At 46.1% G+C, this 24,879-nt stretch overlaps 1 protein-coding gene across 4 annotated transcripts in view; it reads left to right on the forward strand.

Moving 5' to 3' along the window:
• ME3 (malic enzyme 3) overlaps positions 1 to 24,879 on the forward strand; it is a 177,806-nt gene that overhangs the window by 74,260 nt on the left and 78,667 nt on the right. For all 4 annotated transcript variants that reach the window (XM_008153624.3, XM_054725247.1, XM_054725246.1 and 1 more), the window contains 2 exons: positions 7,642 to 7,775; positions 10,565 to 10,714. In XM_008153624.3, the coding sequence (XP_008151846.1) occupies positions 7,642 to 7,775; positions 10,565 to 10,714 (284 nt within the window). The remainder of the gene's footprint in view (positions 1 to 7,641; positions 7,776 to 10,564; positions 10,715 to 24,879) is intronic.

Raw genomic sequence — 24,879 nt, forward strand, 5'->3', positions numbered from 1 at the left:
TATGCGGTCCTCTGCTTCATCTAGTCTACTCTTGATGCTTTCTATTGAGTTCTTTACAGCAGCAATGTCATTTTTCATTTCTTCTTGGTTCTTCTTCATTTCTTCTTGGTTCTTACTCATATTGTCGAATTTGTCTTCCATCCTTTTCAGCCACCCTATGATCATTTCTCTGAATTCTTTCTCTGATAGGTTGTTTGCCTCTAAATCGTTTACTTCCTTTTCTGGTGATGCCTGTTTCTCTTTCCTGTGGGGGCTGTTTCTTTGTCTCCCCATGGTCTCTCTTCTCCGGATGTCTGGTTATATAGATTTCTCTCTCTGGCGTTGATTTAAAGGTATAAAATACAACACAACCAGGCACAACAGACAAGGCACTGAACAGAATTGTATTCACGATATTAATAACCTCCAATAAAGGTAACCACCAGAGAAAGACAAATTAGGGAATAGGAGTGGAAGAGGGAGAGTAAAAAGAAAGAACAACAACGAAAAAAAAAACAAAACAAAACAAAACAAAAAAAAACAACGAGTGTGAATCTGAACTTGGGAAAAGAGCAGAAAGAAAGAAAAGAAAAAGAAATAACAGAAAAGAAAAATAAAAGAAAAAAAAAAGTAAGAGAGACAAGAATGATACTAAGAGAGAAAAGGGGAACAAACTATATATATGGGGAGTAAACTCCACTAGAACAACCACTATTCCCAGCAAATTCCAGCAACACGAGCCTGGAGATTAATACAAACTGCAACAGCAGCTAATATCAAGTGAGGCAAGGGAAAACAAAAGTAAAAAACAAACAAAAACAAAGCAAACAAAAGAACCAACCAAACCAACAAAAAGAATAATCAAAACAATCTCATAAAAAAGCATAAAAATTCAATCAAATCAACATTCAAGCAAACAACAACAAAAGGCCCGAGAGAAAAATAATTTTTTTAAGGTAGCGTAGAGAGAGGTTTGTATGGATTTGGAGCAGGGGGTTGGGAATTAGATAATATAAGTAGGGTGAAGTTTTAGCAGGGAGTAAACTGAAAAAGTAGGGAAAATCTAAAGCCAGAAAGGGTTAAGATAAACTGGGGACCAAAATGGGAAAGGTTGGGAGGAGAGTGATGGCATAATGTTAGCTTTGAGATAGGGTAAAACGATTGTAAGGGAAAGATGCAAATCGAATGTAGGACACTAATCCAAAAAAAAAAAGAAAGAGAAAATCAAATGACATTAAAAAAAAAAAAAAGTAAAATAATAGTAATAATAGTGTTGATTGAAAATAAAAATGTAATAATTAAAAAGGTGAAAATCGAGTGAGGAAAAAGAAAAAAAATTAGTTTCTTAAGTAAAAGATGCAAAAAATGAAAATAAAAAAATATGAGAATAAAAAATTTTAAAAATTGAAAAAAGAATTGAAAATTAAAAAATAGGAAGACTAAAATGTGCAGTAGCGGCTGTCATTCACTTCCTCTATTATTCTGTTTGGTACGCCTTTTTCCCAGTCTGGGCGGTATTTCAGTTCAGCTTCATTCCAGGGCTCCTCAGTGTTGGAAGCCAGTCCTGCTTTTTAAGCCAGCCGTGTCTTAATTTCTCGTATTTATTTTTAATTACACCAGAGACAATTAGCGTTTCAGCCCCTGGGTGGCAGTGTTTCTGAATTGACTTCCGGGCCTCTCTAGCTCTTTTTTCTTTTCTTTTTTTTTTTTTTTCCCTTCTATGGCACTCACTACTGGTTTGTGGAGGTATGCGCCTCAGAGCTGCCTCTCTGATGGTCACACGCAGCTCTGGTCCCCAGGTTCCGAAAAAACACCTTCCCCTGCAGTCTTTCAGGGTTTCCACCTGGGTTTACCTCTGTATTGGGCTTAGCAATCAGAGTCGGAAAGAGCCCAGGTGTGCGGACCGTGGGTCTGTGCCCCAGACTAAGGAGCCTGCACTCCTTTGAAAATTCTTAGTCTGACCCTCCTCGTCAGATTAAAATGAGTTGCTTTCAAGAGGTCACTTCTGTTAGCAGCTCAGAAGACCCCCCTCCTCATTCACGGATCAGGGCAGTTCCAACTGCCTCCGATTTTTCTAGGCACAGACCTCCCGGCTCCTGCCGGTCCTGCGGTCCTGCGGCTGCCGCGCTTCCCTCACCCAGCGCTTCCCTCACCCACCGCGGGGATTAGAAACCGCCCCTCATTTCAGGCGAAATCTGACCTTTCCGTGGTGCAGTGAAGAGTTTCTTTGAATCCGAATGTTTGCGCTGATAGGGGACCGGTGGTCTGGTGCTCCCAGCAGCTCAGTGTTTGCAGTTGTCGCGGAAAGTCAGGTTTCCACGAAAATCCTTCTTTCCTTGCAAGATGGCGAGGCGCCCGGCGAGCCCGCAGCTCCAGGAGGGGACCCAGCCCCTGTGGGTGCTGCGCGGTCAGAGGAACACTGCTCAGCACTCCCCCGCCTTCTCCTGGAGTTTAGCTGTCCCTTGGCTTGCCCACATACACTCCCTCTGCGAGCCTCTGCTGCTCCGACTCTCCGCCCCAGGAACAGACTCCAAACCCGACTCTATTCCGTCGCCATTTTCTCTCCTCTCCAGATTCCACATATATTTGAAACCATATTGTCTTTCTCTGCCTGATCTATTTCACTTAGCATAATACCCTCTAGGTCCATCCAGGTTATTGCAAACAGCAAGATATCATTCTTTTATATTGCTGTATAATATTCCATTGTGTATATGTACCGCATCTTCTTTATCCATTCATCTTGCGATGGATACCTAGGTTGCTTCCATATCTTGGCTTTTGTAAGTAATGCTGCAATGGACATAGGCATGCATATATCTTTTTTAATTAATGTTTTTGTTTTGTTCAGATAGAAAGGAAGATTATCAGAAGGGAGAGTGTAGGGATGGGTGAAAAGGGAAAGGGGAATATAGTCAATAATATTGTGATATGTTTACACAGTGAAAGATCATTCCTAGAATTAGTGGGGTGATCACATTGTAAGATATAAAAAGGTCAAATCACTATACTGTACACTGAAACTATATTGTACACTGAAACTAGTGTAACCAATATAAGATTATATACCAACTATACATAAATAAAAAATAAATTTAAAAAATTAAAACAAAAGAACATATATGCATAACCCATAGACATAGACCACAGTGTGGTGATGGCCAGAGAGAAGGAGGATGGAGGCTGGGTGGCAGTGGGCAAAGGGGGGAGGGGAATAGGGATATCCGTAATAATGTCAACAATACAAATAAAATTTAAATAAATAAATAAACCAGATAATATCATCCATAATTCTATCTAACCAGGTGCACAGAAACTGTAATTTCTCAATGTGGTAAGAAAGAATTAGGACCTCACTGTCAATTCCTCCATGTTGTGAGACTTAGAACTCCTTGTATAGTTATGGGAATTGTGACTTTTGACATACAGACCAAGAGCCTGAGTGTCAGTTAGCAAAGTTTTTTTTTTCTTTTGTAGAGAAATGCAAGTTCGAATACTTTCCCCCAACACCCTAGTGAATCTTCCCAGGCCTGTGCTCTTTCAGAGGCCAGGGGACAGCTAAAGTGCCTGCATTGCTGTTCTACAAACACGTAAATCTGAAGTAGCCTTAACGTTAGCCTCAGGATGAAAAGAAGCTTCTAGTGGTACTTTCTTTAAAAATTCCTGAAATTACCAGTGGCTAAATGGTCATACTTCTTCCTCAAGCACAAAAGAAGTCGGTGGCAGTCAGCCAAGAGAAACACTTAGCTTTGCAGAGAGAAGCAGACTGCTATTAAAAGCCACAGCAGTCATTAACAAAGATGATGTCATTAGTAAATTCCTGGGCTGCCCTGGGATCCCCAGGGCCAAGGAGACAGGATCACAGTCGTTACTGAGCCAGTGAACACTCACCTGCCTAACGGTGCCTGGTGAAAGCGCTCAGTCTCCAGGGCCAGATGGTTTCCTGCACAAGGATCAGGGGCCTCTGTGGCACCACTTGCGAAGCTGGTGGCCAGCACAGGGATTTATGAACTGCTGCCTTTGGGCTTTGATGAGGGAAAAGGTGGGAATTTTATGTGTGGAGAGTACTTTGAGAATACTCTGTGAGACACACGTTCAAACAGAGTCGAGCCTGTCTCAAGTTGCTCGATCTTTCTTACAGTTCCAGCAGTCCTTCTGAGAGGAGGACCCCATGCTTCAGGATTCTCTTAAGCATTATTATTATTTTACAAAAACACAAGAGGAGCCTGGTATTTGTAGCTTTAGGGACCCCCAAGTTACCAAACAGAGAGGAAATTGGGAGTAGCCAAAGAGCCTGACTTTTATTCACTTTTCTTCTCTATTTCTGTTTTTTTCCACTCCTTCCTCACCACCACCCCCCCCCTCCCAACTCCCATTTCTGAGGTCATCTCACCAAGGCCCTGGCAGGGTGCACACTGTAGTGGCAGGAATGCAGCCTGTGATCAACTCCTGGTTCTGCCACTTACCTCTCGTCAAAGAAATTATCTGGGGGGCGGGGGGAAGGGAAATTATCACATATATAAAATTATCAAATATACTTATTAATTATTAAATAACTAGCATCCTGGTTTAAGAAACAATAAAGTATGGGCAATATAGCTTTACAACTTCAAGAGCATCACCTAACCTCTCTTGCTTAGCCTTTTCATCTGTAAAATGTGGTGGTAAAACCTCTCCCAATATGGTTGTAAGGAAAGTAGAGAGTAAAATTAGATACTCATCGGACTCCCATCCTTAGAGCTGACGATAGCAATGACATTACGGTGGGGCTGATCAATATATGTGCTTGATCTCTTTGTCATTATTTAACTCCCGGTAAAAGAGCTGTAATCATTGTAGATGAGATAGTTTTCAGCTGGTGGAGGAATGAGAGGCATTCTTGTGCTTCCTCCCTTTTCAAGTTTCTCCTCCCCAAGAGAGTCTGAGGGAAGCTAGACTCCGGTCAGCATAATTCAGGTCTCACTATCACCTACACAGCCTTCTTCACTTCTAGGAGGAACCTCAAATTACTTGGAGCTCATTACCCAGAGTTGCCTTAGGTGTCATCAGCCTTGAATACAATGGGGGTCATACTGACAGTGTTAGTTTAGTCAGTTAGTAGTTAGTTAGTTAGTTAGTTAGTTAATTGGTTGGCTGGTTAAAAACTGTTCTCAGCTGCCTACACAACTCTGGGACACTCCCCCCCCCAACCCCCAGGACTGTGGTCCCTTCCTTGTTGATGTCCCCACTCAGAGGCCACTCAGGGGTTTGCCACTGTGTCGGTTGCCAGGGCCTCCGTGAGAAAGCTGAGGAAGCGGAGGCAGTACTAGACCAGCCCTCACACCAGCAGAGCCACCTGAGTGCTATACAGAAAAGGACTCTCTTTTTCACCATGTGTTGCACTTTCTCATTTTGGGTGGGGCAACTTGTGTGCCCATGTCTCACAGTGACCCTTATGAGGACGGTTCCTGCCACTTCTGCCAGCAGACACTGTCCCCATAGGGCTTAATTGGGTCAGGAAGCAGATTCCATGACATTCTATTCATTCCCCATCTCATCTGCCAGTGCCCAAAGCAGAAAATGCTGTCTTCTGAAAGACACTGGTAAGAGAATAAAAAGACAAGGCACATACTCAGAGACATATTTTTACAACACGTGTCTGATACAGGACTTGTATTTAAAACATGCAAAGAATTCTTTTAAGACAGTTTTATTGAACTACTAGAGCCCGATACACAAAATTTGTGCAAGAGTATGTCTTCCTTCCCCCGGCTGCCAGCACTGGCTTCCCTCTGGCACCCGGGACCCAGGCTTCCCTCGCAGCCCTGGCTTCATCCCTGGTCTAATTATCACATTATGCTTTTATTATTATAGATAATTCACATACTACACATGACATCCATTTAAAGTGTATGATTCAATGGTTTTGAGTATTAAATATATTATTAATTTTTTAAGTTGTGGTAAAGTATACTAGGATATAACAATATTTTCCACTTTAACCATGTTAAGTGTACAATTAAGTGGCATAAGTCTATTCACAATGTTGTACAACCATCACCACTATCCATTCCCAAAACTTTTATCACCCCAAACAAAACTCTATAGCCATTAAGCAATATCTCACCAATCCTTCCACCCCCAGACTTTATTATAATCTCTAATCTACTTTCTGTCTCTATGAATTTGCCTATTCTAGTTATTTTATATAAGTGGAATCACATAACATTTGTTCTTTCATATCTGGCTCATTTCATTTAGCCTAATTTTTCAGGGTTCATCCATATAATAGCATGTATCAGAACTTCATTCCTTTTTTTATGTTTGAATAAATTTTCATTGTACATACATATGTTCTATTTATCCATTTGTATGTTGGTTCACCCCTGAGTTGATTCCACCTTTTGGCTGTTGTGAATAATGCTGCTATGAACATTGGCATCCATGCATCTGTTCAAGTCCTTGCTTTCAGTTCCTTTGGGTATAGGAGTAGAATTGCTGGGGTCATAGCTTTTTGAGGAACCACTAAAATATTTTTCCATAGAGGCTGCAACACTACATTCCTGTCAGCAATGTACAAGGATTTCAAATTCTCTACATCATCACCAACACTTGTTATTTACTGTGGTTGTTTTTTTTTTCAATTACAGCCTTCCCAGTGGGTGTGAAATGGTATCTCATTGTAGTTTTGATTTGCATTTTCCTAATGACTAATGATGCTGAGCATTTTTTCATGTGCTATTGGTCATTTGTGTATCTTCTTTGGAGTGTCTTTTTTGAGTCATTTGCCTATTTTTTAATTGGGTTGTTTGTCTTGTTGTGTTGAGTTGTAGCAGTTATTTATAGATTCTGGATATTAAACCCTTACCAAATAGATGATCTCCAAATATTTTCTCCCATTCTGTGGGTTGTTTTTTCACTTTCTTGATAGTGTCCTTTTATGCACAAAAGTTTTTAGATAAAGTCAGTTTATCTAATTTTTCCTTTGTAGCTGGTTATTTTTGTGTCATATCTAAGAATCCATTGCCAAATCCAAGATCACAAAAATTTACCCTTATGTTTTCTTCTATGAGTTTTATAATTTTAGCTCTTATAGTTAGGTTGCTGATTAATCTTAAGTTAATTTTTGTATTTGATGTGAGGCAGGGTCCAACTTTTTTTTTTTTTTTTTTTTTTTGCATGTGGAAATCCAGTTGTCCCAGCACCATCTCTTAAAGAGACTATTCTTCACCTTAAGCGCTATTGCTAAATGAAGAAGCCAGTCTATATGATTCTGAATGTATCACTACTGGATCATTAGCTCTAACAAATGTACCATGCCAATGTAAAATATTAATAATAGGGAAAACTGGGTGAAGGATCTATGACAACTCTCCATACTATTGTCTCAAATTTTCTATAAATTTTGAAGTTATTAAAAAATAAAATAACTTCAACAAAAACCAAGCCAAAAAATGACAATGTAGGTATTTCCCCCACTTTTCCAGGAGGAAGCTGAAGCTCAGAAGAGTCAAAGCAACTGGCACAGACTGCCTGGCCACTCAAATGGCAGAGGTGGGGTTTGAGTCCCAGGCCTGTTCTGTTGAGTCACAGTGACTTTGGCCTGTCTGTAGAAACCTGTCCTGTTCCTTGGTTTCCTGCATATCCATTTATGTGTGTGTGTTTCGCTCTTGTTCTCCCCAGGGGATGGCTTTTACACTTGAAGAAAGGATGCAGCTTGGGATCCATGGCCTAATCCCTCCCTGCTTCCTGAGCCAGGACATCCAGCTCCTCCGGGTCATGAAATCCTACGAGAGGCAGCAGAGCGACCTGGACAAGTCAGTGCCTACAACTGCTCTCTCTGCCTAGACCTGGGCTCCACTGTTTCCTGTGGTCCAAATAGTGTATTCTGTATACTCTCCAACCAGGAAAGACTGAGAGCCTTTCCAAGAAATTCCAAACCCAGCCCAACCTTCCAAAGGGGTGGTGATCTCCCTAAGGGACAGGGATTGTTATGATGGAGGCAGTCGACATGTCCTGGGAGAACTTGGAAGAGAAATTGAATTCCAACCAGTGGAATTTGGGAGGGCCACTGGGAAGAGGTGGGACCTGAGTTACCCCCAGAAGTACCAACAGGACTTCAGCAGACAGCAGTGGGTTCACGGATGGCATTTCATAGGAGAACAAGTAGAGTAAAGCTATAGGGACAAGTGTGTTGACATGGTATATGGCCCAGGTTCCTGAACAAGGGGAACATAGTAGAAAAGCGGAGAAATGGACAGGGACAGCTTGGGAAGGACCTGGTATGTCATATGTTGGCGGCTTATGGGGAGCAGTGAATAATCCTGCCACCCTTCTGGGTTCTCAACAGTGGGGTCATAGACATGAAGAGGCAGGGTCAGCTTTACTAAAGAAAGTTGTGACCACCTCGTGACCACAGGTCACATGGAAAAGCCAGGACTTGACCACAGGTAGCTGGCTCCAGAATCTGTGCTGTTGACCTCTCTGCCACCACAGCTAAGAGGCTAGACTCTAGTGCTAGAATGAATTCACACCATCATTTTACCTCTTAGTAGTGAAAGTTACTTAGCCTCTCTGGGTCACTCCTAACTCAGAAGGCTATAATGAGGGTTAAATACATTAGTATTTATGATGTGCTTAGAACAGTGCCTTGCATATAGTACATACTATGTAAGAGCGTGTTAAATAAACATGTCACCTTGCTGAAGTGTAGGAAGCAAAGAGGGTTCTCCCTACGTATCTATAGAGCTCAATGGCCAAGACTTTGAATCGTTAAGAGTGTGGCTGTCCCCCTAGGGGCAGAGCTCAGCAGCTTATCAGGGTCATCACACCCATCTGCCTATGTTCCCCCCATGGCATCCATTGCTTCTAAGCAGCAGAAGATAATCCCCCGACTCCTGAAGCACTAACCTCTATGTGTATTATTCACATTAACTCCAAGGCCATACTCCAGCACAGGCCAGATATTCTCTTCCTCTGTTCATCCCACTCAGACTGGGTCTAGCCATGTCACCCTGGAGAGCAAACCAGAAAGTACACAATGACTCCAACTAACAACATGAGATGTGTCCTAACTTTGAACAATCTGAACCTCCTTCTTTTGTTGAATTTACAAAAAAGAATTTGATCCCAAAGTGAAATCCTCTTTCCTAAAGATATTCAACTCTAAAAATTAAAGTCAGTGGGATGGACATCATTTATATGCCTGGGAAGACACGCCAGGCTGGGGGTGGGAGATGTGACTGATCCTGACTTACTGAACATTCTCTGTTGACTACTCTGCCTCCCCCCCCCCCCCTTATTCCCAGGGGCCCCTCATTCCAGCAGGTGCTTGAGGAAATGCTAAGGAGGCTCCCAGCTTCTTTTGGATAAGGGCAGTGGTGTGCTGGTAAATGTTTAATAACCTGTTCTGGGGTGGGGGGTGGGGAAGCCCTGATTTCTAGTATTTGCCCATTTTCATGGTGTAAATAATCTCACCATGACTGAGATTAAGTTATCAATTTGATATTACTGAATACAGAGCTTGGAAGAGATGTGTATAAATGGCTACTGCATAAGAAATTCTTACACAAGAAATGAGTTGAGAGCTTGGCTATTCTAAGCATAAACCCTCCCTTCCTCAAAATCCCTTCTAAAACACAATTTTTCATTCTGGACCAGTGCCTTGGGGCTGAGGCCCCAAGATATTACAAGACTTCCCCAAAGTCACACAGCTAGTAAACAGCAGAGCTGGGATTCAAACCCAGGACCCTGACTTCACACCTAGAAGTCATTCCCCTACTGCAGGATCTCACCCCCTTCCAGTCTAGGATCTCAAGTGCCTCCATACTCTCTCCCAAACTGTGGTCCGGAAAGGTTGTGATATCAGCAATCACTCACACCTCACTGTAAATTCTAAGCCCTGAGTTTTTTTGTTTCTCCCAGAGGCTTTTGCATTTTTAGGCATGTGAATGAAAGGCTCTTTTCCCGGGCTTAGTGATTTCAGGCTTCAGGGAATAGACAAGAGAGAGATTTTGGAGGAACATGTTTCCTGAGATCAGTTGGTCCTCGGCCACTTGTGAACTCTGCTGTGACGGGAACCAGCCCTGTGTGATAGGAGAGGCCAGTTCTCCTAGCACCGGTGTGCCCTTGCCCCTACTCCACCCTCAGAATGTTACTGTTCGGTTTCATTCATTAATGTCCACATAATAATAACATAACTAACGCTCTTGCACAGTGGTTGAGAGCACAGATTCTGGAGTCAGATTGCTTAGGTTCAAATCCCGACTCTGCCACCTGGGTGAGTCATTTCATTTCTCTGTGCCTCGGTCTCCTTTGTCTCTCAAATAGCAACCATGGTAGTACCTACCTCACAAGTCCTTGGAAGTTTTAAATGAATTTATGTAAAGTACTTAGGACAAGACCTACACCATATATAATAACAAGCACCATAAGACAGATAATACTCTTCACATTTCATAGATGGTGAGATCCATGTTTGGGGAGATGGGTGATTTGCCTGTGAAGGTAGCTGAGTGGGAGCCCTGGGTCTTTGCATGAGCGGCCTCCCCTGCTGCCACACAGGCTGCTCATGTGAACAGCGTGGTTTCTTGTCTCCCTCTCCAAGGTACATCATTCTCATGACACTCCAAGATCGGAATGAGAAGCTCTTCTACCGCGTGCTGACGTCGGACGTGGAGAAATTCATGCCCATCGTGTACACGCCTACCGTGGGGCTGGCCTGTCAGCACTACGGCCTGACCTTCCGCAGGCCCCGGTGAGCCACCTCGGGGCCAGGGCGCAGGGAGGGGTGTCTGCTATCAGTTCTTTCTGCTGCCCTTGCTTATTGGGACTCAGGAGGCTACATCCTGATTGGGCCAGCAGCCCAACAAGGAGGCATTTGATTTTAAGCCCTTGCTCAGGAAAATGACTCCGTGAGCAGAGATATGAGCTGAGAGAGCATCTAGCAAGAGGATAGCAGAGCTTCTGCACCTCAGAATAAATGCCCGATGTGTTGTCCAGAGTTGGCCTGAGAGGCATTTCAGTTTTTTCCTCTCATTATCTACCTAATGTCTCCCTTGTTACCCCTATTTTTCTGGTCCTCTCCAAAATACCAACAGCTCTATTGCCAGTCTGCGCCAATGAATAACGGAGTTTCGGACAGCAAAGAGTGAATTTTTTTGCTGACTCAAAGGACCAGTATTCCTTCCTTTGGGCTTGACGCAGATTCCACTTAAAATGTCATTTTGTTAGGCAAAAAAAAAAAAAAAATTGGCACTACGTTTTCTTTTCGAGCCAAAGAATTTGGGGGCAATTTTCCAACGAGATTGCTTGGGTGTTTTTGTTTTTCATGGGAGACTTTTCAAAAGGTCTTCAAAAGTAATTACCAATCTGTACTATAATTCTAGCACTAATGAGCCACCGTGGTTTATCATACATAATGGAACACAGTTTTAGTCTGTGTTAGACATATGTACATATACAATGCACTGTGCACAGATGTGTAATTCACATTCATAGAGAATTTATAAATCTGTTTATAAATTATGTGCCATGTGAGGAACATGCAAGTATGGATCTAGAACATCTTTTGTTCATTTGGAAAAACAGTCCTCCAGTGCTAAAGCCAACATTTGGGATGAGCACTGCACACGGGTCACTGGCACCCCCGATGCCCGTACTCATCCTTTCCTGGTCCCACTGTTACCACTGGCAGAGACCTCGTATCAGGCCTTGCCTTGATGGGGGTGTCCAGCTGTTGAAGCAGACATGTCCTCCCCACTCAGAGCAGCCATGCTTCTGCAATTCTATTGGGGTGGGACACTGCACCACGGTCCCGGAGCAGTCGTGGTGTTTAATCTGCCTCTTTCAACAGGAAAGAGACGTGGGGAGCTCATGGTACATTTCTAAAGGATGCAGGACCCTATTTACCTCCCAGTTCCTACTCAGAAACAGTGCTTCCAGGTCCTCCCTCCTGCACAGTGCAGCTCAGTTCCAGTCATTCTCTCCTCCAAGGCCATCAGCAGCCCCCTAGGCCAGTGGTCGGCAAACTCATCAGTCAACAGAGCTAAATGTCAACAGTACAACGATTGAAATTTCTTTTTTTTTTTTTAAATATATTTTATTGATTCTTTACAGAGAGGAAGAGAGAGGGACAGAGAGTTAGAAACATCGATGAGAGAGAAACATCGATCAGCTGCCTCTTGCACACCCCCCACCGGGGATGTGCCCGCAACCAAGGTACCTGCCCTTGACCGGAATCGAACCTGGGACCCTTGAGTCCGCAGGCCGACGCTCTACCCACTGAGCCAAACCGGTTTCGGCTGAAATTTCTTTTGAGAGCCAATTTTTTTAAACTTAAACTATATAGGTAGGTACATTGTTATTAACTTAATTAGGGTACTCCTAAGCTGGCCTTTGCTAAAAACTCAAGGGGCCAAAGAGCCGCATGTGGCTCTCAAGCCGCAGTTTGCCGACCACTGCCCTAGGCCTTCAAGAAACAAGTGCAACACTTTGACAAAATTAAGCCTGTCATAGCCCAGCTCATAGTCAGAAGTCCTATGCTCTAGCTACACTGATCTATAGTCTTCATGCCCAAGAACATCTGGAGTTCTCCTCCTGCACACCCTTGCAGATGTGGTCCCCTCTGCCTCAAACTCCTGCATTCTCTCCTGTCCTCGTTCTCTACCCATCAAAATCCAGGTGACCCTTCAAGGCCCACCCCAGGAGTCAGCTGCTCTGAGGAGCCTTCCCTGGTCCCCTCACGCTGAGCTGATCACTGCCTTCTCAGCCTCCCCCACAATCTCTTATACAGACTTCTAGTCCATGGTTTTATTTGTGCACTTTGTGTTTTTAATTATCTGTATATCAGTCTTCTTTCCTGGAACGCTCATTTCTTGGAGGGTAGGAAACATGTCAGATCCATTGTGTATTCGAGACCAGTGCTTGGCAGGTAATTGCCTCTCAAATGGGAAAGTAGCCTTGTGTGCTGGCTGGGAGTTCTATCTCCTTGACCTTGGGCAAGTTTCTTATCCTCCCTCAGCCTTAATTTCCACATTTCTGAAATGGAGGTAATAATACCGCCCACCTCAAATGATCATTCTTGGGGTAAGATGTGATAATGGACAAGGTGTCTGGCATAAATGTATATGTCTGTTTCCTTCCGTAACTATTATAGAAGGAAGGGAGGATTAATAAATGTAGAGTCATGTTATGCATATGCACTTCTAAATTTGTAGAAAGAAAGCAGAGTCATTGAACATATAATGAACTAACACATTTAACTACAGACATGATTTGGCTCTTTCAAAACCCAGTGTTACCTAGAGAGGTCCTTTAGCCCTTAAGCATGGATCACTGCCTCCTCTGGCTTGCGGCTGAGACCTTATGGAACTCTGAGGCCGTCCCACTCCCACCTCCCACTCCCAGGCTGTGTGGAATCCCTCCTTCCACAGACTCTATGCACTAGATTGTGGATTCTGTTGTTGGTCCCAGGCAAACCAGTCTAAGGGTCAGAAACCTGAATAGGCAACAGTCCCATGAAGGTAGAATTTGCCTCCAGAGCCCACTCCACAATCCAGGGAACACATTAGACCAGGTGTCCTCAAACTACGGCCCGCGGACCACATGCAGGTGTTTTTGCTGTTTTGTTTTTTTTACTTCAAAATAAGATATGTGCAGTGTGCATAGGAATTTATTCATAGTTTTTTTTTAAACTATAGTCCGGCCCTCCAATGGTCTGAGGGACAGTGAACTGGTCCCCTGTTTAAAAAGTTTGAGGACCCCTGCATTAGACTAAATTTGAATTAATGAACATTTATGGAGCAACTACTAGGTGCTGGGCATCGTGTAGACACTGTAGTTACCCCAATGAACGAAATACTGTTTTTGACCTCAAGCGATTTACTAGCAGAGTGAGGGAGAGGTAATAATAATATAAGTTATATATAATAGGATATATAACAGGGACAAGGAATAGGATATATAACAGGGACAATAGGAATTACAGGAATACAAGGGAGATGAAAATTTATTTTTCCCCTGGGCAGCAGGACTCCTTCACAGAAGAGATAATATTTGGGTTGGTCCTTGAAAGTTGACTAGGAATTCCATATGTAGAGAAGGAGGGAACAGCCATTCCAGGGAAGGGCTTGGTTTTATAGGCTGTGTAGACACCGGAGTAGTCAGCTCACTTGGGTATCTTCCCATCTCCTGCGCCTGGAAAGGAGGGTTAGAGGAGGGGAGCTAGTTCTCCACACCTATTGGCTTATAATGGAACCTTCCAATGTCCTGTAAGCTTAGCTCGGTAACAGTATCTCCATTTTACAGATGAGGGTACTGAGGTGGCCAGAGAAGAGGAGCTTGTCCAAGATCACCATTGGCAGGCAATTAGTGAAATCAGAATTCGGACTGGGAATCAGGGAAAGCCACACCAAAGAGGTGACGTTAGATCTGGGTCATGAAAATTGAATCCAAGCACTCACCTCCCTCTTGCTAGAATGTATGGCTTCTGGGACCTCATGGTGGATGAAATAGGATAGTAGAGGGGCTGGGTAGGAGAACTGACCAGGGGTTCTGCCCAGCCACTTGGGGGATGGATTAATGGGGAGCTGTTTCAGACTCAGGTGCAGGCCCCACTGGTGGTTCTCAATGGATCAGAGATGAAGAGGAACATGGCAGAATGGGGTCCATGTGGGTAGAAATGGGGCCTTGCCAACCACTTGAGCTCAGAGGATCTGGTTAGCCTTGAGTGGGTGTAGAGGGGATGCTGCAAGAGCTGGGCACATAGCGCGAAAAACAGGGGTGCAAACCCACACGGAACCCACAGTTGAACTGGAACCAGAAAAAAAAAAGCATACTGATAACTGCTTGCTAAAGGCCAGATACTATCCTAAAAAGTTTACATGTATTAACTCACTTAATTACTACAACCCCATAAGTAGTAGGTACTATAATCATCCCATTTGTAGATGAGAAAACTGAGTCACAGAGAAATAACTTGCCCAAAGTCACAGAGCTCATAAGCTGCAAAGCCAGGACTCAAACCCATGCAGTCTGAGCCAGAGTGGGACAGGCAACCACTCCAGTTAGCTGCCTCCAGTAGTCTGGGAGTGGGCATTCGGGCAAGGGAGTCCTTGCAGCCCCAGGAATATTTGGTTGCCCTGGAGTCTAAGGCGAGGATTGCTAGATGCCGTTTCCAGAGCCCCTCCTGGGAGGGAAGGCTGCAGCCAGGTCCTGGGCCCAGGCTGGGAGGGGCTGAAGCAGGCTCAGGCAAAAGGAACCATCCTCTTGAATTCGTCACTCTTGGTACAGACTTCCCTCATGTGTTTTGCGAACCCTTCTTCAGGCGATTTACCCAATTAAACCATATGACATGTGACATTTTGAGCTGTTGCTCCAGGTTTCCACTTGGCGGCTTTCCAGGTGTTGATTCCACACCTGCCTTGGTCCCGAGGGAAATGAGAGTTTGGGCCCCACCCCAGCCTTGAGCTTCATCTGAGGCCTGGCTGGGAATGGCTTTATGGATTAGCATCTGAAGGGAGGACAGCTCTGAGGCCAAGATCGAGAGAGCCAGCTCCTTCTCGGTTTCTGAAATGATAAACAGGCCTGCCAGGTTCCCAGCAACAATGGAGTCCTCTGTGAAAGGGAGTGCCCCTCTACCCCCAAGCTAATTAGGTCCAGCTGGTGCTAAAATTGAACTTCCAACCAGCCTGAGGCTCTGCATCGTCTCACGAGGGAGATAGCGGAGTGTCTCCGGGCACCTAGTATCGCTAGGCAAAGGAGACACAGCAGAAGGCCTGGGCTCTGTGGAGCCTCCTCTGCCCATCCTGCTTCTTCCCTGGCTGACCCTCTGCATGGGCCAGGGAGCCTGGCTAGCCTAGCGGGAAGGAATGCCCCCTGAGGACTTGGAAGAGATGAAAGCCAGAGGTGAGGCTGGGTGGGAAGCCAGGACAGAACAGGAAGGTTTGCGAGGAGGAAGCCAATGCACTGCAGTTTGCTGTCCAGGGCGAGAGAACACTGTCCCCGCCCCAGGCTGCCTCCCTCCAGACCAGCTCTGACTTCACCCTCCTTGTCCTCTGGGGCTCCCAGCAATAGGCACACACCTGGGACATTTCCCAGCCTCTGTGTGGAGCCCAACCTTCATGGGTGACGAGGGCTGGGTTGCAAGTGGTGGGAAGAGCACAGATTTTGAACCCAGAAGGCTTGGCCTTGAATCTCAGCTCCTGGTGACTTCTGATAATTAATTTAGCACCTCCTCAGTCTCCTTATGTGTAAAATGGGAATAACGCCCATTCAAGTGACTGCTTGTGAGGATTCTGTGAGATTCCACGTGAAAAGGACCCAGCCCATCTAGGTGCTTAGCAGCTGTGATGTGCCTGACCCGGCATTCCCAAGATCTGCCATCTGACACAGTCACCCCACCCAAGAATCTAAACTATAAACCAACAGGGCAACTCAGTCCTCTGAAATGCCTCCAACCTCTGTTGTTTGCTTCACACCTTACACGATCAATACTTGTGCTTAACTAGCAAATCCTTTAGCAGGTACCTGTGGGGACTTAGATGCTGTGGAGAGTGAGGAAGGTGAGGGTAGGACGCGGGACCTGGTTTCACCAGTCAGAGGCTCTGTGGGGCTGCTACCTGAAGGCATATTTGGATTTGGACAAAGCCGGCAGCCAATGGCCTTGAGCCAGGCTGCTGTCTGTCACATGCAGACAGGTGGCTTTCTGCACACAGGCCAGTAACACGCACACAGGATATTAACAGCTACCATTTAGTGAACATGTATGATGCTCATGGTGGGCCCTAGGCTACTTACTTCACGTCTTTATCTCTGAGCCCTACAACAATCTTACCCAGATGAAAACTAAGGCGAATTTATCTAAGACTTTGCAGCTGACCCAGAGCCAATTCCCTGTGTTTACTGCATTCACGGTCCAGCTTCTTGTGGCCCTGGTAACCATGACACTTCAGAAATCAACACCTGCATTCTTGCCTTCACATAAACTCCCTTGTGTGACCCGTCTGTGCGTTCGATGGCGCGCGCGCACACACACACACACACACACACACACACAGTATGCCATGGTGGACAGAGCACTGGGGCTGGAATCGGAGGGAGTGGGCCAGCTCCCCCTTTAATAGCCATGTGGCCTTGGAGCCCGGCTTCCCCACCTCCCCAAGCCTGGATCACAGGGACTGCCTACCTTGTGCAGTTGTTGTGAAGGTCAGATGAGCTAAATGTGTGCGAACATGCTTTATCACTGGAAAAGTTCCTCACAAGCTTAAAAGGGGCATTACTTTTCTTATCTCCTCTTCCTCGCCGTAACCTCCTTAAAAGGTGGGATAAGGCTCCCACTCACTATGTCTGGTGAGCCCTTGCCTCGTGTATATTTTTTCCTGTTTTTACATTGGAACCCTTTTATCTTCAACCACCTCCACCACTACCCCCTCTCCACAAAGGGGCTCCCGGGCACAGGCCTATGCTTCCTAAATGCCCACGAAAGCCATTTCTAGCCACTTACCTCACAAATGGGTGCCAGCGCCTTGACCAAAGCTATTCTGGAAAATGAAGGCAACCTCATCTCAGCAGATGCCAGAAGACCCCTGACATAGGGCACAGTTCCCAATCTGCACTCCAACACAGCTGTCAGCCCATCAGGAACACCACAACACACGCACACACTCGGCATAACTGGGAGGCAGGCAGAAAGCAAAGATTAGCCTGTCAGACCAGCCGCCTCCTCCCCATCCTCAGGACCCAAAAGTGCTGATTCCTTTGGCCGAGCCTGCGCCATGTCCAATTACGCCCAGGCTCCTCTGCCAAACTGTTCCAGCTGTGTGCTGGCAGGGCTTCCCGGAGCAGAGTGAGCACGAGGTCTGCAGCTGGGCCTGCTTAGCTCCTCATCTGGCCCCTTCTGTCCTCCAGCTGACGTGTGATGGACAGAGCACTGGGCCAGCAGTCAGGAGACCTGGGTTCAAGCCCCTGCACCCCCTTTCTGACTGTGACTCAGTAGGCAAGTCACTTAGCTCCTTAGTCTCAGTAACAATGATAGGGTGGGATTGCAGGCCTCGGGGATCTCTTCCAGCTTCGTTTATGATTAATAGCCCAAACTCTAGAGCCAAGTTAGAAATGAGATACTTAAGAGAGCCGCAGTCACCTCATGTAACTGAGCCTAAGTTTCCCCACCCGTAAAACTAGGAGGGTCAAGCTAGAGCAGTGGGTCTAGGTTACAGGAGTGCATTAAAAGCACTCAGGTTTGGCTCAGTGGATAGAGCGTCAGGCTGAAAGGTCCCAGGTTTGATTCCGGTCAAGGGCATGTACCTTGGTTGCAGGTACATCCCCAGTAGGAGGTGTGCAGGAGGCAGCTGATCGATGTTTCTCATTGATGTTTCTAACTCTCTATCCCTCTCCCTTCCTCTCTGTAAAAAATCAATAAAATATTTTTTTTTTACAAAAAGCACTCAGGGGAGGGGGACTTTAAATCAGAATCCCCTGACTTAATTTTAAAATTCATTTTAAAAGCTCCCCAGGTCCCTAGCCCACGGACTGAAGGGGCCCAGGTTCGATTCTGGTCAAGGGCACGTACCTAGGTTGCAGACTCAATCTCTGGAAAGCAACCAATCAATGTGTCTCTCTGTCTCTCCCTCTTCATTCCTTCCACTCTCTCTAAACATCAATAGAAAAATATGCTCAGGTGAGGATTAACAAAAATAAATAAATGAAACTCCCCAGGGATTCTCATGAGCAGCCAGGGCTGAGAACCACTGAGCTGGGTGGTGGCTGAAGTGCCTCCCAGGCACGGATATTCTGTGACTTTTAGGGAGTTGATAACCTGCAGCCCATATTTTCCAGGCCACCCCACCTTGGCAGTATAGTGAAGAGTAGGGTCATGTAATATAACACAACCTTCACCTCCAACTCAGCCCTCAGTAAGACAAGCCGGTGCACCCCACTGCCGAGTTCCCTCCTGTCTCATTCACAGCGCAGTGGGGTGGACAATAAAGGGGCAGTGGAGGGAGTCTCATGTGTGCTTTCCTCCTCCCTCCCCCAATTTCCTCCTGAAACCCCTATCACTGCCCAGAAGTCCCCCCTCTCCCAAGGGCTCACTCATCCTGCCAGTTGTGGAGTAGATGGGAAAAAGCATCAGACCAAAGGTGGGTGGTCATTTGGATGAGCATCTGACCCATGGGGCCTGGCTCAAAAGATGAGTGGGGCCAGATGGCACCCTTTGCAGGAATGTAGGAAAAGCTATATGGAAAAAAATGTTCCAGTTGGGAAGGGAAAAAGCAAAAGGATGCAATGGTTCAGACCTCATAGTCGGGTCATGGTAGATCAAAGGCAAATACCAGCTATGAAGGAACAAAAGAGTAGGAAGGAAAGGAATGGATCTGTGGAGAGAGGAGCCCAGCACAGGTGGGAGAGGACGAGGGGAAAACAGGCAGAGCAGTGACGGTCCCTAGAGCCGCCTCGGTTCATGGTAGCCTTCCACTCCAGCGCCTGTCCACAATTTACAATAAGCTCTCTTTCTTCGCAGGTAACTTAAGGGAACTTCTGCCTTAGGTCACCAGAAGAGCCAAACTGAAAAAGCTGTGAAACTAGATGGGTCTGATCCCTTTGCTAACCGGGTGGGTGGGGCTAACATTGAAGTAGGGCATCTCAAACTGTAGCGTGCATTAAAGTCCCCTGAAGGGCTTGTGAAAACACAGATTCAGCAAGTCTGGGATGGAGCCAGAGGACTGACATATCCAGCAAGTTCTCCATGATGCTGATGCTGCTGGTGGTGCACAAATACTTGGAGAAAGCCATTAGATTAAAGGCTGGTGAAAAGTTGCTCACTGAAAAATGAATAGAGCCCAGCTGGTGTGGCTCAGTGGTTAAGGTCAACCTATGAACCAGGAGGTCCCGGTCAGGGCACATGCCTGAGTTGCAGGCTCAACCCCCAGTAGGAGGCATGCAAGAAGCAGCCAATCAATGATTCTCTCTCATTATTGATGTTTCTATCTCTCTCTCCCTCACCCTTCCTCTCTGAAATCAATAAAAAAATATATATTTAAGAAAAGAAAAATGAATAGAGCCCATCTGATGGAAGCAGAAGGAGTAGAAACTTCCAGGCCTCACCGTGCATGAGTAGAAACAGCTGTGGGTCATGAGATAGAGGCCTGCTCCCAGTTTTATCAGGGTGACCTTCAGTCAATCCCCCCGCCCCCTTTCTGGGTCTCAATTTTCTCATCTATGAAATGAAAGGATTTTGCTAGGTAAGCTCAGGGGCTCCTTCCAACCCTTACCATCCGTAATTTTTGAGCAGATTAGAGAACTGGTATAAATTTGCCTCTAAGGTTTCTGGCATTTAAGGGAGGGAAATTCAGAAGTAGATGAAGACACGTACTTTTCATTTTCTGCCAAGAATAAGCTTACAGGCTTATCTGCAGAAGTGTCACTTTTGCGGAGAACTCTGACTCACACATGGGCACCTGCCCAGGCAGACCAGCTGGGCAGTCCAGGGTCTGTCAAGGACTGCTCGGTGCCATGGCTTGGGAACTGATGCTGGAATGTATCTGAGGAAGGTGGCACGAGGAGTCCTTCCAAAGTGTGAGGTTGTTCGGCTCTTTGACCCCAGTGTCACCTTGCCATGTGGAGTAAATTAAATTGTATCTGGACCCCACATCACTGAAACACTTTGGGACAGAGGGATGGAGGCGAAAAGGATCATTTATTTTTGTGGCTGAATTACATGGGTTTCAATCACTGAAGGAATTGGTTTATTCTTTTTTAGAGGAAGTTTTGAGATTGACATACCAAAAAAAAAAAAAAAGCATGAGTGAGTTTGTATTTAATGCATGTGCCCTGCCTGGGACTTGAGCTTCCAGCAGGAGCAGCTTGCTGTGCGGGCGGTCCAAGGACACCCTCGCCATCCATGCATTTGGAGGCTGAGAGTGAAGGTGAGAATGGTTGAGCAGCCCCACGCAGATGCAAGAATTATCTTTTCCTGCCCTGGTTATTGATTAACTAGACTAGACTGTTCTGGGTTTGACTTCCTTTAGCCCAAAGCAGCTTTCCCTGACAATTTAAACAAACCGATTTTTGTTTCTTTTTTATCTGACTCCGTCCTTTTCCTCCTTTGTCCCTGGCAATCCCCGTCATGGTGATCAAAGGAATCGGTGTGGGAGAATTTCCTTACTGAGAAGAAAATACATCCATACAGGCAGGAGTTGGGTAGACCTGTCCTCCAATAACCTCGCTCTCCCGTTAACCTGTACAGTGCGCGAAAGCTTGTGCTTGCTCACACTAAGTTTAGTCCAGAAAGAGTGGCTTCTTAAGAGATGCTGCAAACAGTGCAAATGTTTTTGAAAGGTTCTGGACTAGAGGAAGAATAAAGGATCATTGTTGTGGAATTTCTTAAAGAAAAGCAAAGACCGTCTTCTCAGAAAAGAACCCCACCAGCTGGCCAACCCCTAAATTCCATTATTACATTCATGTCCTTGTGTTAGTCCATTGCACCTACAGGAATCCTTTCAAATTTCCCAGGTGCCCTGGATGGGTAGCATTGCAAACTTTATGCATGAACTAATTTCTTAGAGACTCATCTTAAACCAGCATTTCCTGAGACCATAGGGATTGAGGCTTAGGAAGGATAGGCTTTTTGTTTGAACAGATGAGGGATGAGAGGAATAGATCACGAAGATCCTGTCTTAGGTACTTGTGATGGAAAGAAGCTCAGGTAGGGCCTCCAATGTGGTGTCCACATTGTGTCCAGAAGGTGACTGGAGGGGAGCAAGTGGAAAAGCTAAAAGGAAAAAAGGTAATGTGAGTGGTGGGAGATGGACTTCTCCAATTTCTCATGGTTTATCATAGGTGGTCCTCTCTGGATCACAAGCTTCAGGGGGGGACATAAACTATCTTGCTCTCCCCTGGATCTCCCATGGTGCCAAGCACAGTACCTGCAGGCATCTACCAGAGGGAGCACTTCAAGACTGTCTGCTGATTAGGTTCAACAAGCACTGACTAAGCACCATCTTTATGATTGGCCCCTATCAGTGCATGAGAGATCCAAATGGCATCGTTTATTCGTGCTGCTTGTTCTTGAGGAGTTTACAGCCCAATTGAGGCGAAGAGCAGCGTGAAGGTGCCATAAGCCAGTCAGAAAGTGTGGTGTGCATCGTCTAGTTTACTTTGAAACGATTGAGGTAATTCAACACGGCAAGAAATCTCTCCGCTGAATTGTTGGTTCTTGATCAAAATCTTGATAGAAAGACTCTGAATTGCATTGGGAAGGTGGCCCAGCACAGTCCCTGGCATACAAAGTTTTATCGGATGGGTTCCAAGTGGGAGGGACTGCATAAGCCAAACGTGTGGGTGGAACAAGCCAGGAATCACAGACTCTCAGCACTGGGGATGTAGAAGACAATGCGAGTTGCCCCTTCCTCCTTTTTAATAAAAACCCAGGTTTGTGTGGGGGTTTTTCCAGTTATCTTTCCCTAAATGGCCATATGCTTGAGGAAGACTTGGCCCTTCCTAGCACTAAGCAGTCGGTACTAATAAATCCCAGCCAATTATAGTGTCCCCCTGCAAGTGACAATTCTGGCCACGGAGATGTGAGGGTGATTTGCCAGAGGGCTTCTGGGAAGGTTTTTCTTACCACAAGAGAGCGTCTTCTTCCCCGATGTTTTCCTGTCTGCCTGGGACGCTGGAACGGGGCTGCTCTCCTGCAGTCATGAGGGAAACAGCCCTGGGAACAGGCCTGTAATGCCAAGGATGGTAGTGCTGGGAGCCGGCATCCTTGGTGACATTGTTGACCCACTAAATAAACAATTCCTGGAGCCACCCTCCCCTGGACTTCTTGTTTTCTGAAGTAAATTTCCGCTTTCCGGCCAGTTGAGTCACAATTTTCTGTCACCTACAGCTGAAAGCAATTCCCCTTCCTGAATCACTGTGCCATATAACAATAGCAAACATTTATTTATTCAGAGCTTCCAGTGCGCCAGGCTGTCTTTAGGTGCTTGACTCTCTTAGCCCCCTCGGCAACTCTTGTGGTATGTAGCACTCCAGGCCCTTTTCATGAAGAGGAAGCTGAGGTTAAAGTAGCCTGAGGTTAAAATAACTTGTGGCCTGATAGAGCCGCAAGTCAAACCCAGGCTCCATAACACACACCTCGTTGCTGCCTGTCGTGTCCCTCCTGGTCTGGATGGAGGACTCACCACCCCGACGGCCTCAGGCATGTGTAGGGTGTGTGAGGAGATCGCGCTGCTGGGTGGGAAGGGAAGGCTGATGAGACCGAGTGAGGCGTTTGGCTTACATTAGTCAGGGATCATGGCTCGCTTTTGAGAGGGGGGTTGTCTTGAAGCATTTCTTAAAGAGGATAATCCTCAGAAGCCTGAAGAGGAGAACTCACTGGAACCTGCTGTATTAACTGAAGTACGAGGAGGGAAGAGCCTGACCGGTGTGGAGGTGAAGGGTGCAAACGCAGGGAGCTGACAAAGAGGTGTAGGCAGCACACGGACACTGCTTGGATGTGACGGTGAAAGTGAGAGGCAGAACCGTGGGATTTGAACTGTGCCGTGGTGTGATGACAGTGATTGAACACCGAGCTTGGACTCCAGAAATGAGTTGGATTATAATAACTAGGACCACTTCCTGTCATTGAGTGGCCAGTACCATGATAGTCATGTTACCTTTAGTATCTTCGAGAAATCGGAATGTATCGTTGTCCCCATGTCACAGAGGAGCGGTTCAGGGTGACAGGAGACTTGGCTGGAGCCGAGTGGCAGGTTCAAACCCAAGTCTGTCCTACTCCAAGGCCTCTCCCTCCTTCCACATTGGATATCCCTCTTGTCCTGCAGTGCTAAAACTCAGCATCGTTTCTGAGTCATGTGTCCACAAATATGTCCTCCAAAGCTGCGACAACAAAGCAAGCCCGGTCCTTAGTGAGAGTGGCAACAGATACCAGCATGAGTCCCCTGTGCCTCAGCCTCAGCCGCAGTCCCCTGCGGGCAGACGGGGTGAGGTGGGGCTGTGATTTGCAGTGCCATGTGGAGGTGCCCGGTTAGAGTCTCAGGAAGAGAGCCAGGGCTTGCCCTTGGCAGGTCCTTCACACCTGCACAGACAGAGCTCTTAGGCATGTAGCAATGACATGCCAAGCACTTCATGGCTCCTGCTCCCATGATACGCCCTTGATTTGGTGTCTGGATATTTAATGTCCTCTAATTTTAAAAGCACCCTGCGCGGCCAACACAGATGTTACCTGTATGCCCCCTGTAGCCCACTACCCAAAACTCCCAGACAGCTTCCCACGCTGGGCTCCAGGGCAGGCTGAGGCCTTTCCCACCTTAGAGAACTTTGAAAACAGCCACAGGCCCCTTAGGTGGGGACCCTGCCTGTAAAGAGATGGAACTGATCATCTCTTAAGAGACCTTCATGCTTTGCATTTCTGTAGGTGTTGTGCCTCCCTTTGCAGCTTACAATGACAGGATCGTGGAGCTGTAAATCAACCAGCTCAAACTGAGACCTAGAGGGGACCTGACACCCTCTCTACCAGGGTACAGGCCAGTGGGAATGGTAGGACTAGAACTCAGATCTCCTGCTCTTGAGTCTCTTCCACAATACAGAGAGATAGGTGTTCTCCTGCCATTTTAATCTAACTTAATTCATAGTTATTGCTTACGTTTATTTATATTGTACTTTGAAGTTTCAGAGTGAATTCAAATGCAAACCTGCCAACAGGCTCTGTGAAACACACAGGGCAGCCCCTTTCGCATGAGGAAATGACTCCCCGAGGCTGTACAACGAGAAAGAATTAGAATGGGACCTAGAGTTTGGAACTTTCTATTTGCCATCCAGAACAATCTTCCCACTGCTGGACTGAGAACCTCTGATGGGCAGGAACCATATTTGTTTAGCTCACTATTGGATACCTAGCACCCAGCACAGAGCCTGGCGTATGTA

Source organism: Eptesicus fuscus, chromosome 13 (genome assembly GCF_027574615.1).
Source record: "Eptesicus fuscus isolate TK198812 chromosome 13, DD_ASM_mEF_20220401, whole genome shotgun sequence".
NCBI classification, from domain to species: Eukaryota; Metazoa; Chordata; class Mammalia; order Chiroptera; family Vespertilionidae; genus Eptesicus; species Eptesicus fuscus.